At 37.0% G+C, this 15,701-nt stretch overlaps 1 protein-coding gene across 5 annotated transcripts in view; it reads left to right on the top strand.

The window, feature by feature from the left end:
* Nucleotides 1-3,094: 3,094 nt before the first annotated feature.
* Nucleotides 3,095-15,701, top strand: part of LOC113121131 (integrin beta-1-A-like) — a 38,414-nt gene continuing 25,807 nt past the window's right edge. The window contains exons 1-3 of one of the 5 annotated variants that reach the window (XM_026291378.1): nucleotides 3,095-3,502; nucleotides 12,894-12,951; nucleotides 15,211-15,296. In XM_026291378.1, the coding sequence (XP_026147163.1) occupies nucleotides 12,894-12,951; nucleotides 15,211-15,296 (144 nt within the window). In that variant the 5' untranslated portion in view covers nucleotides 3,095-3,502. Of the gene's footprint in view, nucleotides 3,503-6,706; nucleotides 6,725-7,322; nucleotides 7,381-12,472; nucleotides 12,697-12,893; nucleotides 12,952-15,210; nucleotides 15,297-15,701 lie in introns of those variants that run through there. The other 4 variants (XM_026291414.1, XM_026291398.1, XM_026291394.1 and 1 more) reach the window with 4 other exon arrangements.

The raw sequence follows: 15,701 nt of genomic DNA, 5'->3' as shown, positions 1-15,701 counted from the left end.
AACAGCTCACTTTTTTAATGTTATTTAAAATGAAATGGTATTTTTCTTAATTGTAATAGTTCTTGTGTTCTGAGGAACTGAAGTGACTCAACTGGCTTTTCATCACAGACTCTTAAAAAAAAAAAATTTCAATTTCACTTGATGTTATGAAGTCCAATCTGTCTGGTGGCTGTTTTGTACTCACAGTTTTGTGATGAGACTTGTGTCCCTCGGCATCTTGACCAACTGGATTTATGAATTTCTCAACAACAACAACATTCCAAAGAACGAAGTTAATAAAGTTTTTATAAAGATTTTGTTTGAAATAACGGTCTTTATACAGAGAAAGTGTTGTTTGAGTATAAACAGTTTATTTAAATGCATATTATCAACTAATATTGGGTACATTCTGCAATAAGAGTCTTATTGTTCATCGATAATATCTAAAGAATTGTCTTTAATTGGTTTTTAAAATGCATTAGGTCTACAAGCCAGCTGCTGTTTGATAGGACGACTTAGAATAATCTAAACCCACATTTAGAACAATAGAACAGAAAACAGTTGAACTTTTTCAGCTTTTTTAGATTAATTTTTAATATTTTACTTTATAATATTATAAATTTAATTATTGCCAGTGTGATTTTATTGTGTTGACTTGTTAAAGCGACATTGACAGAACAGTTTAAAAATCATTGATGGTACACTGAGGCGAATGACTTCTGTTTGTTTCTCATGCTCCTTCAGCCTCGAGGTCGGGCAGTATCTGTTTCTCTGCCACTAGATGGCGCTGCTCTATAAGGTCCTCGCGACTCCTGGCACTATCATGCGCGTAATCTCCATTCCCGAAGCTGAACGTTGCTTTCCCACATCCGGGTGAAGCCAAATATAAAGTTTTGTACAGTTAATCTAAGCAATGACCGCATATCCGTTTATCAGAATCTTCAAGTGAATTGTTTCGCTAATAGGGAAGTTAGGCAGAACATGTATTTTTTTGAGCGGAAATTGTGAAGTTTGTTGTGCTGTCGTCGTGGTAACAAGGTTGCCTATGTGAACGAGCATGGTGCGGTTTCACATCCAAACCGCTTCTAGACCACTGAGTTTGTACTGTGTGTTTGCATTATTAGTTCATCACTGAGAATATGTCGCCAAGGTCCCACTTCCTTAAAGATGTTGCCACAGATAAACCAGTAACCACCAAACAGGCTGCTTTTAAAATAGCCTATTCCGTTTATATGGGACCACGGGACTGCTGGATGATTCCTGATGTACAACAGGGTAAATAATATCAGAATAAAAAACACCTTAAGGGAACGTTCTGGGAAAATATTGCCAGTGTTAAGGGAACTTCCTCCAAACAGTGAATGTTCTGTTCTTGTATGTTTTGGGAACGTTCTAATAATGTTAGTTAATAGTTCCATTATCCAAAACAGACATTGTTCTAACATTCTCCAAAGCCAGAAAATGTTTCTTTATTTTCCCCCAAAACTTTCTGTAAACCAAACATTTTTGATAGTTTTTCCTGTTTAAGAAATGAATATGGCGATATATCATCTACAATGCATTGATATTAGATAAAGCTTGTCAGCTAGCTCTAGGTTTCACAAGACTTATTTGTTTGATGTTATGTACAAATCCAGTTTTGTTTATATTTACAGTATGTGTGAGAGAGAGATAGCATTTTTGAATCATATTTGAATCTCACACATGAGATTAATTAAAGAACAGTAATGTAAAGTTTCTCTGAACAGGAAATGCTTTAAGTATTTTCACACCTTCAGGCTCTGTTTGCTTGCAAGTCAGGTGGTGTTTCCCACAGCGGTTACTGCTTATCACAGAGTCAGGGTTATTTAAGAGTATCAGGCCTTTGTTGCATTAAGCGTTTTACCCTGTTTGCTCATTGTTCAGCTCAATGCAATAGTCATGAGTAAGAATACGACTAGTTGCTCATGGCTAGGAAAGTCATCTTGACTGCCATAAGCTTGACATTTCCTCAATACTATGAGTTCTTATCACTGTTTAGACAATAGTCGAGGTGTGTAATGATGCAGTCATTTTAGATGTTTTAGATGTTTAATTACCTTTATTTGTACGTTTTCTGAGAGGAGTACCATTCCTCTGCTCGTTTCTCAAGCTGATCTGACTTTTTTTTTTCATCTGTTCTTATTTATAATGAAAACTAATATTTTTTTTATAATAAAAAATAGCTATATTGTGAATTATTGATATAGTAATTATTATTAAGAAAAGATCTGGAGGAAAAGAAGCAACGCTGCTCTGTGATTATGCTTTGTAACCTTCAGAAAACTTGAACTCGATTTTTCTCAAACATTCAGTCACAACTGATTCAGAATGCAGCAGCACAACAGGTCTCAAGGAACCCGAAAGGGCCCGTGTCACACCTATCTTTATCTCCCTGCACTGGCTTCCGGTTGTGGCTCACATCAAGTTCAAGAGATTGATGCTTGCATATAGAACAGCCAAGGACTGAGCACCCTCCTATTTCCATTTACGAATCTACATCCCCTCCAGAAGCTTGAGATCTACAAGTGAGCGGTGCCTCATGTACCATCACAGAGAGGCACAAAATCACTTTCCAGAACATTTTTCCCCGGCTGCTGGAATGATGTTCCCTCTCCCATCAAGAATGCTAAATCCCTGACAATTTTTTAGTGACAGATGAAAACTCATCTCTTTCGTCAACAACTGACTTGCATCCCAATAGCCTATTAAAAAAAATGAAAGGAAAAAAACAAAAACAACTTTGCTTCTCTTTCCTTAATCCCTCCCTAGCTTGTACTGAACAATATTTGAAATGTTGCATTACAAGCACTTCCTGTGTTTATTTGTCTCTTTATGGTGAATCCCTTCATTGTATTCCTCAGTTGTAAGTCTCTTTGGATAAAAGCGTCTCCTTATTGAATAAATGTAAACATAAATATAAATGTAAATGTAATATGCCCGGGTACTGATTCAATGACTCGTTCATAATATACAAAACACTAGCCGCTTGAGTTCAAAGTCTCCGAATGAATCGTTTTGTAAAATGATTCAAAAGAATCAAATCACTTAATGAATCCATTGAATCAGAATCCATTAGTTTGTTCACGTTCGGTGTTAGCTTTATTTCCTGTGGAAGGAGGAAGGGAGAGGCTTGCTATCGCAAACTCGTCTCACAGTCCATCGACCACAGATACAAACACATTAACCATCTGGTCAGAGGACAAGACAGGACAGGCCGGGACGAGGAACGGCGAGCTGGACTACCTGCCCTCATTTAGCCATTTATCTGTCCCGTTGTTGGTTGCAAGGGAATCGCGTGTTTTCAGTGGGTTTTTTCTTCGTTTTTTTTTTTTTGAACCAGCTGATTTCAAAGTAGCCACGAAACAAAGACTCCACAGACACGGACGAGAAACTGTACTGTTTATCCGAACATTGCAGGAAGTTTATTCCATTGCAAATGCAATTTTAAAATAAATAAAATAACACATGGTAGTTTGCTAAATAGTCGCGGACACTTGTTAAGGTAAGGAACGTCAAAATATCACTTTTTGTTTAAACAAACCTTAGTGCCAGCACCGTTTGTCAAATGCATTATATCTAAGAGTAAGCCAGGGGGGTTGAGCTTTAGGGTTTGATCTGGAGAGTCATCTTGGGTTAAGAACTTCGGGAAGGGATGTCCCATCCATTGCACTTCAAAGGACAGACGTGGATCTGCCCCAGAACTGATTCGCAGATCATATGCGAATAGTGTTCCTTCAGGCTATGTCTTTCCCAGACGTCTGTTGTTTTGGATCTGTGTGTCGTGTGTGTCCCCAACGTCTTTTGCAAGTCAACTAACTTAGTTAACTGCTTTAGTCCTGGTAGAAAAGGTCCGAGGGGGGCTGTTGGGGTTGAAAAATGCTTTTTTTTTTGGTAGTCGCTTGTGTAAATATGATTCCCTAGAAGTCTAAATGATATGGCCTTTTTCTCACGATCCTGTTTCTGACATTAGACCACCATTGACTTTATATGAACTGATATGAACACACTTAAAGGATCATATTGTGAACTTTTGCATTGTTACTGCAACAGTGCTAAATATGACTGCATTATATGCTTGGAGGCATTGTGCCCGTGATTTGAGATGCGTTAGGAGAAATTGAAAATGGCTTTAGACATGAACAGCGCTGTGAAGTGCTTTCGGCCCAATTTTACAAAGAAATATCCCGCCGCGAAACGGCATTAAACTCTCATATCGAAAATGATATTCAGGTCACGTAATCGTGTGGAAGAATTTTGTATATTTGCCGGATGTCTTAAAGCTGCATTAGTACATTTTTCCTCATTTAAAGGTTTCCGACATAAAAAAAAAATTGAAATATATTTTAAAGGTACACTAAGTCATATCAGTAGCCTAGAGCGGGTCGCCTCATCTGGCCATCATCACGTGACCAGCTGAATATTATCTTTGTTGGACTCTTTTGCTCATTAATTAATCTTAGCTGACTGAAAATAGCACATTCCTGCAATATCAAAAAGTTAAATAAATAAAATATTTAGGGTACTTTACATGTATGTGATTTAAGGTTCAGACTGGTGTATTCTGTCTCCTATTCTGACAGAACCCACCCTTATAGAAATATGGTAACCACAATCTTTGCTATTGTTACTACAACTGTTGCTGCTGCTGCAAAAAATGGGAACTTGGTGTCAGCCTCCACAAAAAGAAAAAAAGTCAAAGCTTGGTTCACTTTAAATGAAGGTCCATATTGATTATGGGTTAGCAGTAACAGTAACTGTGGTAGCTGTTATTTTGGTTGAAAGTTGAAATATCAGGGAAAATAGTTTTTTATTATTTTTTTTTTTATTATTATTTTGTAATAATTATAATGTAATAAGTAAAAGATTATTGAGACAGTCAGTTGAATAATTACAACTTTTCTTTTTTTGCATTTTCTAATAATTCAATAACCAGAGTCAATTATTCTGCTTATACTGTGGTTACCACAGCTCAAATATTGTTCTATGTATTTAAAGTAGTGCTGTCAAAATTAGCGCGTTAACGCATTCGATTAATTTGAAATATTTAACGCGTTAAAAAAAAATAACGCAATTAACGCGGTTGCAGTTTTTTTATTTCCAGTTGTGGCCTATGTGTGTTCAACGTGCAAAGAAATATGGATAAGACCAAGGAAGGACTTTTAGACGGAAAGTTTCAGTATAAAACTCTGCCGGATTACTCTTCAGTCACAAGAAACATTACTCTTCATTTAGTCTGCCACAAGAAACAGCAACATTAAAATCATGAACTCAAATGTCATTGTTTAAAAAAAAACAAAAAAAACAATGACTGTAACAGTGCGTAAATCAGACCTTTCTGTAACGCTAACGTTAATAAGCTTAAACGAAAATAACGAAATAATTGTGTAGCGGAGTATTTTTTGTACACAGTGCCGCGAACTGTCAATCACTCCTGTGCGCGTGCATCACTGTCCTCCTCAGCTGCAGCAACTTGCGCTCTCTCTCTTCATCAAGCTTTAAAACAAAAAGGGGACAAAAAGATCATATTGTCTTTGTGCATAGGCTATAGATTAATTAGATAAATGAATATCTAAATTTGTGCCTTGCCGTCTACGGTATTTTTTTAGAACTTAGAAAAAAGATGCTGCAGCCAATGAACAGCCAGCGGGGGCTGCAGGACGACTCAACCTCCGCAGACAGTTTTTAATGTTTATCAGACAATAAATACTCAAGATTTTGCTTTAGTATAACTCACAACGAGTTTCACACACCTTCTCCGGCCACGTTGAGTTGTTGACACTTAACAGTGGGAAAAGCGACACATGCGCTATTCACTTGTATAACTTAAGGGTGAATGGGTAATGTAGTTTCTGCTCTGGGTGGGATGAATTAGGAAGCTTGCATTGTGAAGGGCGCTCTGAAAATCGGCAGTGCAGGTAAAAGATTAAAACCTCTATTAAAACAGATATCCAAATGAGCGTACCGGTACGCTAAAAGCACGTTCTGGGCACATGGAGAGGTGGCGGTACGCTCAAGAGCTATATTTGGAAGTGGCAGTACTGAGTACCGGTGTGTACCGGCCCACTTAAAGCACTGGCAATGACTATACTTTGGAATTTTTTTTCAGTCCACTTAGAATTCAACATGGAAATCATATTTGTTTTTTATTGGCATTGATTGTTTTGAAATTCAAATGGTACTTACATGCCTGTGTTTTTATTTCTGTAATAAATATGGCTTTCAAGCCAACAGTTAATTTGGAGGATATTGATGGTTTATTGCAGGTATGTTGTTTACATGAGAAAATCTGTGTTACAAGTTAAACAAAAATTCCAATAAACAATCATATTTTGAATTTAAATAGTTTCTTTGTCTTGAGTTTACATTTAATTATTTACATTTTACATTTACATATCCAAAAAGTTTCAGTCTTTTAATTGCGATTAATCGCGATTAATTTAAAAAAATTGTGCGATTAATTAGTTAATTTTTTTTAATCGATTGACAGCACTAATTTAAAGACATTCATCAGGTTTTTGTCCTTTAATTACTTAATTTCTTATGCATCTCATCTAACTCCTCCGTTGCTAATTCCAAAACGTCATTTAGACCCTAGCAATGGAGGCTTGAACCGTTGATAGCAGACTAATGCAGTTATGAGAAAGCGGGTGTGAATTATACGAAGTCTGTTTATCTCTCAACAGTGATTGGCAGCAGAGTTAGCATCTCTACTAATATTGAAAATGTAAGTTTATCTGTTTCAAGAACAGCACCATTATTACCTCTCTTTTGAGAAACGTATTTTAGCTTTGAAGTTATTGAGCTATTTTATTGATAAAATTGTCACAGCAGAGCTTACAACACTTTACTGTGCACAAGTATGTTTCCGTGTGTAAGTGTGTGTGCTTGTAAGGTAGAGAGTGGGAGAAGTACAGTATGTGCTTTCCGTACATAATAAAACGTAACTGTGGCACAAAAACAGTAATAATTAGTCATTTCTTCCTATTTCCTATATAAGGACTTTTGAAATTACCAACTCTATGCAAAGATTTGAGAAAATTCTTATCACAAATCACTAGAGCATTTTTCACTTTCTTTTTTTTTGGACCGAGTGGATTTTAACTGTTTACTGTGGTATAAAAAGAGCCAGAGGTGGTAGACCGTGGCTCCTCCTGTGTTCTTGTGTGTGATGTTGTGCATGTGTGTGCACGTTTGTGTCTGAGTAATGCTCCATTATAAACAGCATAGTCTTTTACCACAAAAGATAAGAAAGAGGTTGGGTCTGAACATGTAAAGGCAACAGGATAAAGAGTCTGTGTTCAAATCATACAACTTTAATGACTCTGTGATGCAGATTGAAGAGGATTCATTGTGATGAGTGATGCATGGACAGACTAAAATGTATTCATAATACAGAATTAAATATCAGAGTTTCATCAGGACTTTATTGTAGGTGTTCAGGGTCTGCCATTATGCCATGGTGTCGTGTAACCTGCTGTTGTGAATATGTATGACTGATAAAAAGTGAGTGTGGGTGTTAAAGGTGTGTGAGAGATGGAGTCAGAATGAGCTGCTTGTTTGATTCTAATATTAACGCTGCGGCCCAGACTGCCCTTTGACTCACTTCCTGTCCTCATTTCTGTTGTGACACATTTACAATGAGCTGAGATTGGGGCAGGGCTTTGAAAACAAAATGGTCATTATCGTGCTGCAACAACTAATCGATTATTATCGATAATGAAAATTATTATCACATAAAATTACAGCACTGAATAATGCATATCTATAGATATGCAAATATTGGTGGAAACCGAATGAGCTCCTGCAGGAAAAGTATGTGATCCAACCTGCCCAAAACATGAGAAATCTTTATTTTACGCTTCAAGCTGATGCATTAGTGTAATGGATTGCCTGTCAGGCACTTTTACAGATACGTGTGTGCGTCCTCGGTGCAAAAATGAGACCAACTGTGATCAAAGTGCTCACAATGTGTCTTCCTGCAAAACTACTGTGATTTTATTCGTCTTTTATCTTTATTGTTGTAAATTTTGATCTAGAGATATAAACTATATTCACTATATAGCCTAGTGATTAACAAATGTATATAAGGTTTTTAACCAATTTTGTAAGGGTTCTGCCACTGCTGCTCTTAACTAACAGTATTGGTAATAACCAAAACAATTTTTGTAGCTATCTGTATTGGTTAGACCTCCATTATATGTAAGCTTTTTAGTAACGGTAGTAAGCTATTTTTAATGCCATGATATAATTATTGCTGTTATCTGTGAAAGAAAGGCAACAAAAAATTGTCAAGTGCTATAAAAGTGTTTTTTTATTCAGATACCCGATTATTCAAAAAGTAAATAATGGCAGCAAGCATGTGAGCTGAGATCAAAGGCAAAGGCGGCCATTCTTGCTATTATGTGAATACATACTATTTAGTCCAAAAATTACAATAACCTTTTTAGATTTTTTTTTTTTTTTTTGGACCGATTCCTCAACCATTTCTGTTTTGTCTTATGACAGGTGGTCTAATAAATTTTTAAGCACTGTATGTTTTCATAGCATTCAGTTGGCACATTGATGCTCAGTGAGTAGAAGCTTAATGCAGGGGGTTTGGGTTTAGGACAAAATAATTTTCCCTACTCAGTGTCTGTCGGTCATCCTCTGTCGGTAAATAAGCTCCATCACTTAGCAGTGTGTGTGTGATGGAGGGGGGTTGGCAGGGTAAGGCAGTTTAATTACAGAAATGGCCGTCCTGCTGTAGGGGGGTTAATGGTCACTCTGTGGCATGTTTGTCTTGACAGTTACTTTAATCAGCAGGTTGTGGATAACTGAGAAAAGCCATTGAAGAATTAATGTGTAAAAGAAACCTTAAAGCAAAGACACAGAATTGAAGCTCCGGCTGTAAGAGAGGGTTGTAGGTTTTTCACATCTTTATGTGCTTGTATTAGTGGTGCTTGCAGAGAATGTAAAGCGGCAGACTCACATGCACTTAGAATAAACAGACGATATCGTTCGCTTGTGTGGATGCTAATATCGTTATCTTTATAGTTATTGTTCTTGGTGTGAACGGGGCTTTAGGCCAAGTTTACACAATGGTGTAGTCAAAAACGCAAAAGGTTTTCCGTTGTGTATACACAGCAACTTTTTGAAAACAATTCATGATTACACACATACACGAAAATGGACAAAAGCGCTGTATTATGTTTGCCAGGCCAGTAGTTGGCGCCGTCACCTTGTTAGTAAACAGTACCTGTAGGGAAGTGATGATTATATGTTGTCCACTGTTGTAGCAAACTCTTGAGCATCAACAACAGTACCATATACTCCGCCATTGTTGTGTATGTTTGCCTTAAAAGTAGACATGTACTCCGCGTGCCTACATAACATATACTATGCGCGCGCATAACATCACCATTTTCAAAGATGCCCGTATTGGGTGTTTACACGGAAACGATAACTGCGCCATTTTCAAAAACTTGAACTTTGAAACACGTTTTCAGTCCCCAAAATTCCACTGATGTGTAAACGGAACAATCAAAATGCTTAAAAAGTTTCCCGTTTTTGGCTGTAAATATTGTTGTGTAAACCTCCCCTTATTCCTGAATGAATTATTCTTTTAATGAATAATTCAAAAAGAGATTTGAGTGAGTTACTGGTTTGAACCTGACAAATCTGAACTGTGCTCTTACTGAATGAGTTTCAGTATGGACACAACTGAAAGTGATACTTAAGTTAAAGGTAGATATTTTATGTATTATATAGGTATTTTGAACTATCGACCAGTTTTTGACCGTGCTATTGACATGAATGACACCTCACTTACAGTTTTTTTGTTTTTCACTTTTATTTTTCCAAGAACTCAAAAAGATTGAATTGATTTGCACACATAATTTTATCTTCTCAGAACATTTCCAAGAAAATGTGACGCCCGAAGGCAGAGAACTGGTAGAGCTGTGATTAATCTGTTTAATGTGGGCAGGACTTTGGAACAGTAACAATCAAAGAAGCTCCAGGCAGATGAAGGAGTGTTCTCACACACACATATTTGTATATAGAGACTCCAGGGCTGCATTTTCAAGGCCTTGACACAACACAGCCTTGGGGAAAGCAGACAAGGCAGAACTGAGAAGCTTTCTGTCTCTCCTACACACCATACTCTCTCTGAAGATAGTGTAACACAGAACGGCTGAGAATGAAACGGCAGACTGTAGAGCCAGCTGTCTCGTAGCTTACCCTTCCTCTGTGTCAGTGAGAATTGTAAATGTGAAACTGTCAAATAATTGACCAGTGAGGTCACTCTGAGGAGCAAATATCTGAAACTTCACTGACTATGATGTCACTGGTTTGAGATGCAAAGGGTTCCAAGAATTTCTGCAAATGACTGTAAACATCTTTCAAAGACAATGTTCTTTGAATACTTCAGTTCATCAACAATTTTTTTTTTTTTAAGGAATCTAATTATTTTATTCAGAAAGGATGCGTTAAATTCATTAAACGACAGTAAATAAATTTAGAATTCGATTTGAAATAAATGCTGTTGTTTTAAAATCTTTGTTCATCAAAGATTCCCGAAAAAAAATCTTTGTTTCTTTGTTTCAAAAAAATATTAAGCAGCCTTCTGTTGTCAACAGTGATGATGATGATGATAATAATAAGAATTATTTTTATTTGGCAGCAAATCAGGATAGTAGAATAATATTTGAAGGATCATTACAGAAATAACTTTTGAGCAGTAGTGTAAATTCAACCTAATAAGTTGGTGTGAAGATGTCTTTTACCACAATCAGTGAGTCGTCAGTGTTCTGATCTGAAACTGCACTGCTGGCTTTGAGATTATTACATCATTTATATTTACCACGTGTGTGTGTGTGTGTCTGTATAGAAAGAAAATAAATCTATTAGGATGTGTTTTGTGCTGCATCGGTTCTCTTTTTATCTCTCTGTTTTAGTTTCAATGCTAATATAATGTGCTTTAGAGAAATACATTTTTTAGTCCTAAAAAAATGAAAAAAATTACAATTTTTGAGTGCTGCTGTGTGACGCACAGGAATACCTCACACTTAAGGGGGCACTCCGATTGATTGGCTACCGATCAATTACTATCGGCTGATAATCGCTTTGGGAAGTTTGGTCACCGGTCTTTATAAAGGTCAATCTAAAGCTGACAACGTACCTACAGTGAGAGGTTTGGCATGACATCGGCAGATACTGCTTCCTGTTATCGGTGAACAGCTACAAAAATCCTGATTGGATCATCCATACTTCATTTTCTTTAAACAAGTTGCTAAAAAGGACTGTAACTATGAAACCGCGTGAGTTTGCATGATTTTTTTTAATGAATCTAACAACTATTGTAGTCCTTTTATAGCAGCTTGCTTGCAACCTATGTTTTTAAACTTGCGTTAGCAACTTTGTTTTTTGGATAACTGAACAGCTCTATTACTACAACAAAAACATTATTACCAAAGAAGTGAAACATAAGGTAAAATGGTTAATAAAAAAAAAAATAGCAAAAGTGCCAATTATGTCAATAAATAAAATAACAAATAAGGCAATAAGGAATAAATTACATGCACTGAAAGAAAAAAGGTGAAAAAAATTAAAACGAAGGTGCTGGTTATTTTCTTGCCATAATCATTATGGACATTGCCTTCAACCCTAAAACACAATGCAATATGAAATTCTAAATACAAGTTAAATGCTATAAATCAATTGTATGTCAAATGGGGCATTTTTTTAAATTAGAGTGAAGTTGTAAATTTATAGAGGCATCAAAAGGATAAATAAAGAAAAAACGTGAGTAAATATGCCAAGACAAATCACACACCGTTCTTCATGTTGTCTCTTTTACGGCACACACATCTGTTGTCGACATGAACAGCACCAGTGAAAGCAGCATTATAGTTTGCTTATCTTCAAGTGTTCACAGGTCTGAGGTTTGTGTGTGTGTGTGTGTGTGTGTGTGTGTGTGTGTAGATAGAGTAACGGTTGAGTCTACTGCAGTTCACCCACCCATCCAGTCTCTACAGCACACATGCCTGCCTGTGTTTTGAAGAAAGAAATATTAGTTTGTGTTGATACAATTCATGTCACATGTATCTTCTGCTTCAGAACAGCGAGAGTTTTGCTGGATTTGCCCCTGCTGAAAAAGTAGCTTGTCTGTGACTGAAGTGTTTTTCATTTTTTGGATGCTAAGTAACAGCATTGTGTGTTAGTGCAAACACTGTTGTTCCTAATAAGGCCAAATCTGCTGTGTTTGGCACTGATGTCTGAACTCTAGATAAATTGAGATAAAAGGAAAGCCTCCTCTTTGTTTCATCAGTGAGGTTGTTCCATAGGAAGAACAGATTCATCGTCTTACCATTGTTCACCAAAAATGGGAGTAGAGTCTCTCTCTTTTTCTGGATGTCTGTTCGTACTTGTCTGACTTGCACAAAGTAGAACGCTTTGTGTGTCTCTGTGCTGACTATCGTAATAATAAATAGGCTTTGACTTGATCTGTAATGTTTGACAGTATGTTGTTGTGAGTTTTAACCCCAGGTTACTGCAGTGGGACTGTACAGTGACTTTAAATGAAGACAAGTAATCTGTGTGTGCAGTTCTGTTCAAACCGTTAGAAAGTTTTACTGTGACCATGCATTTGTGCTAGGAGAAACAGGAAGTGACCTTGCAACACTCTGCCTACACATTGAGAAGTCATAAACACATACGGTACATGTACACGCCCTTTCCTCTGTGTTGCAGTGTTTTTTACTGATATTGGTTTAGTCAAAAATGCTTCATATTTAATTAAATGAGAAAGTATGATTATTATAAATAACATAACAAATGGCAACAATAACAAGAGAGAAGACCAGTCAGAAGAAGAATGAAAGGTTTTGAGTTGACCCCTTTTATTGTGTTTTCAGATGGATGTGAAGCTGCTCCTGTTTTCACTTCTTCTTGGACTCAGTAGGGCACAACAAGGTAAGAACTTCAGATTTGGAAAGCATCAGATATATAGTTGGGTTCAAAAGTCTGAGGCCACTAGTGAAAATGCTCCTGTTATGAATATATTTTATATTGCACAATTTTAACATATTTTAAATTATAAGGGAAAAAAAACTGTCATGGCGATTTTCTGTCAAAAAAGTGGGTGTGGGAACCCTGCAGGTTTGTGTGGGCTAAAGGGGAAAAATATAATTATTTGGTGTAATGCAATGTATTTGTTGTTTAAGTTTTTTTTTTACACATTGTACATTATTGTTTCTCCTCTATGCGCTGCTTTTCTGAGTATTGTAGTTGTATTAGTTATCAGTATTTCTGAAATGCGTACATTTTGAGCAGGAAGTTATAGTTCTCAAGGATGCTTGATCCTTCTAGATACTGAATATTTTCGGCTGAAAGCATGATTTAAACAAGTAAGCTACTACAATACTTAACAATTCACATGCAATTGCTCTCTCAATAATGCATTCAAACAAATCTTATCTTACAGTGTTACTTCTTCATCTTTATCTGATTTTGAATGAGCAAAAATCTGTAGAAGAAATGCATCGGTCCGTATGTAAAATAAACTGACAAAAACGTTTCATCACAAACTATTTTTGTAACGGAAAAAAACAGAAGTTATACCTTTTAATGCTGACATGTATTATTTGTCACGTGGTAAGAAAAAAAGTTTGCACATTAGTGTTCCAATGAGCGGGAAATGTTGAACCTGGAGCGGAGTGATTATTAAATGCTGGGAGCATGAAGGGGAAATTGCTGATGCTCCACTCCGCTCACATAAACTGGTCCACAACATGGCGCTGGTGGCAACAGCGAGAATAAAAGTTATGTCACCTTTCTTTGCGTGAACATTTGGACGGCGTTATGCAAATATTCACACACAGTGACATGGGACCATTTTAGAATGAGCCGTTTTAGGTAGGAGTGGTTGACTCTTAACTTTTATAAAGAATATCTCTTTGGATTTGAGACTTTAGTCTTTGCAACTTCACAGATCTTCTTTATGCACCCAGAGCTTGTAACACTCCAAAGAAAAATTGAAACCGCATCATATGACCCCTTTAAAGGTAGGGTAGGCGATTTTGGGGAGGCTAGCTTTGAAAGCATAAGATCCCACCCTCCCTGCAAATCACTCTCCAAAGCCTCACCTCCTCCAAAACACATTAACATGCACAGGTAGACCAGAGGCTTACCAGTGATACGAAGAGATTACCTCATGTCTCATTCACCGGTGGGAAAATGCTATAGTAAAAAGCACATAATATTACAATAGTAACGCTGTCCATTCTCGACTTGGTCTGCAATAGCGTAATGTAACGTGCTGATGATTTATCATGTCTGCGAGAACACAGTTGCACAGATCTATGCAAATTCACACATATTGATGTACATGATATATCGAACTTGATGTATCACGCTCATCTAGTCCGTGTTAACCGATAAATCGCCATCACCTGCTTCAAATGGAGCGGGATTAGAGCCATAGATCACTGACAAGCTACACAATATCACGTTCATTATCGCAGATGCATCCCCTTTCGATAATGAACGTGACAGTGTGTAGCTTGTCAGTGATCTACGGCTCTGTCTAAAAATATTTTTTAACCAAATCTCCTACACTGTTTTGAATGCAGTCTTTGATGTTGCCCTCACCTCATGTTAACAAAGTATTATTTTGTTTTCTTTTTAAATCTTTGCAGAATAAATTTTTTAATAAAAAATCTGACCTATTAATCACCCCCCCCCCCCCCCCCCCCCCACACACACACACACACACTCAGTATTTCCACTCAGAATACGCACCAGGCCAGAGCCTTAAAAAAAAAAAAAATCCCTGCAATACTGGCCAGATCATCTGTTAGAGATTTTCAGCGTATTTCATTCCAGGAATATCTCAGATATGGCAGCTGTGCGAAATCTGCGAAAAAGAAAAATCTCATAGCACAGCATCATCTTCTAGGAATGTCCCCCAGTCCTGTGTGCTTTATTCTGAATGTGCTGGCCTCATGGTTTGCATTAAGTCTTTAGAGAAGGCAGTAAGTATGCCATTATTAATACAGTTCACATAACCTCCGTACGTCGTATGGCCACTCTTTCTCATGAGAGAGAATCATATTGTGTATGGCTGCCCATGATGTTAGTTATTAAATGCTCTTTGATTTGGATTTCCTGTTAATGGTGGGAGGAAATTGAGAATGATGGATGTTTTTGTTGTGTGTGTGTGTGTGTGTGCAGATGGTAACGAGTGCACCAAGGCCTCAGCCCAGTCCTGTGGAGAATGCATTCAGGCCGGAGAAAAGTGTGGCTGGTGTATAGACAAGGTGAGTTCAGACAAAACCATTAAAGATGAAAATGGCCGTGCATTTAGTAGAAAAAGGTAAAGAGGAAACCATTTCCTGTAAACAGATTTTTTTTGTTTATCCAAGTCTTTAGAGGATATCCTATGATTCTGCAAACAATTCTCGCTCCAAAAAACTTGTTTTTGGGAGAGAGAAATATCCATTGTTCTGAAATGTCACGAGTGACACCACCTCCTGTCCCACCTTTATTCGCCTGTAGTTTATTATTACTAGGGCTGCACAATTAATCGAATGCAATTGTCATGCTCATTTTGTTAGTAAAGCCGTATTTGTCATGCTCACTTTGTTAGTAATCAACAGTAAATCATCATCACCTGCTTTCCGATGGAGCAGCATTTACTACAAAGGGCTTTAGTTCACTGACAA

Source organism: Carassius auratus, chromosome 2 (assembly GCF_003368295.1).
Source record: "Carassius auratus strain Wakin chromosome 2, ASM336829v1, whole genome shotgun sequence".
Lineage (NCBI taxonomy): Eukaryota > Metazoa > Chordata > Actinopteri > Cypriniformes > Cyprinidae > Carassius > Carassius auratus.
The sequence above is the reverse complement of the archived record's forward strand: the minus strand, read 5'-3'. Positions and strand labels throughout refer to the sequence as shown.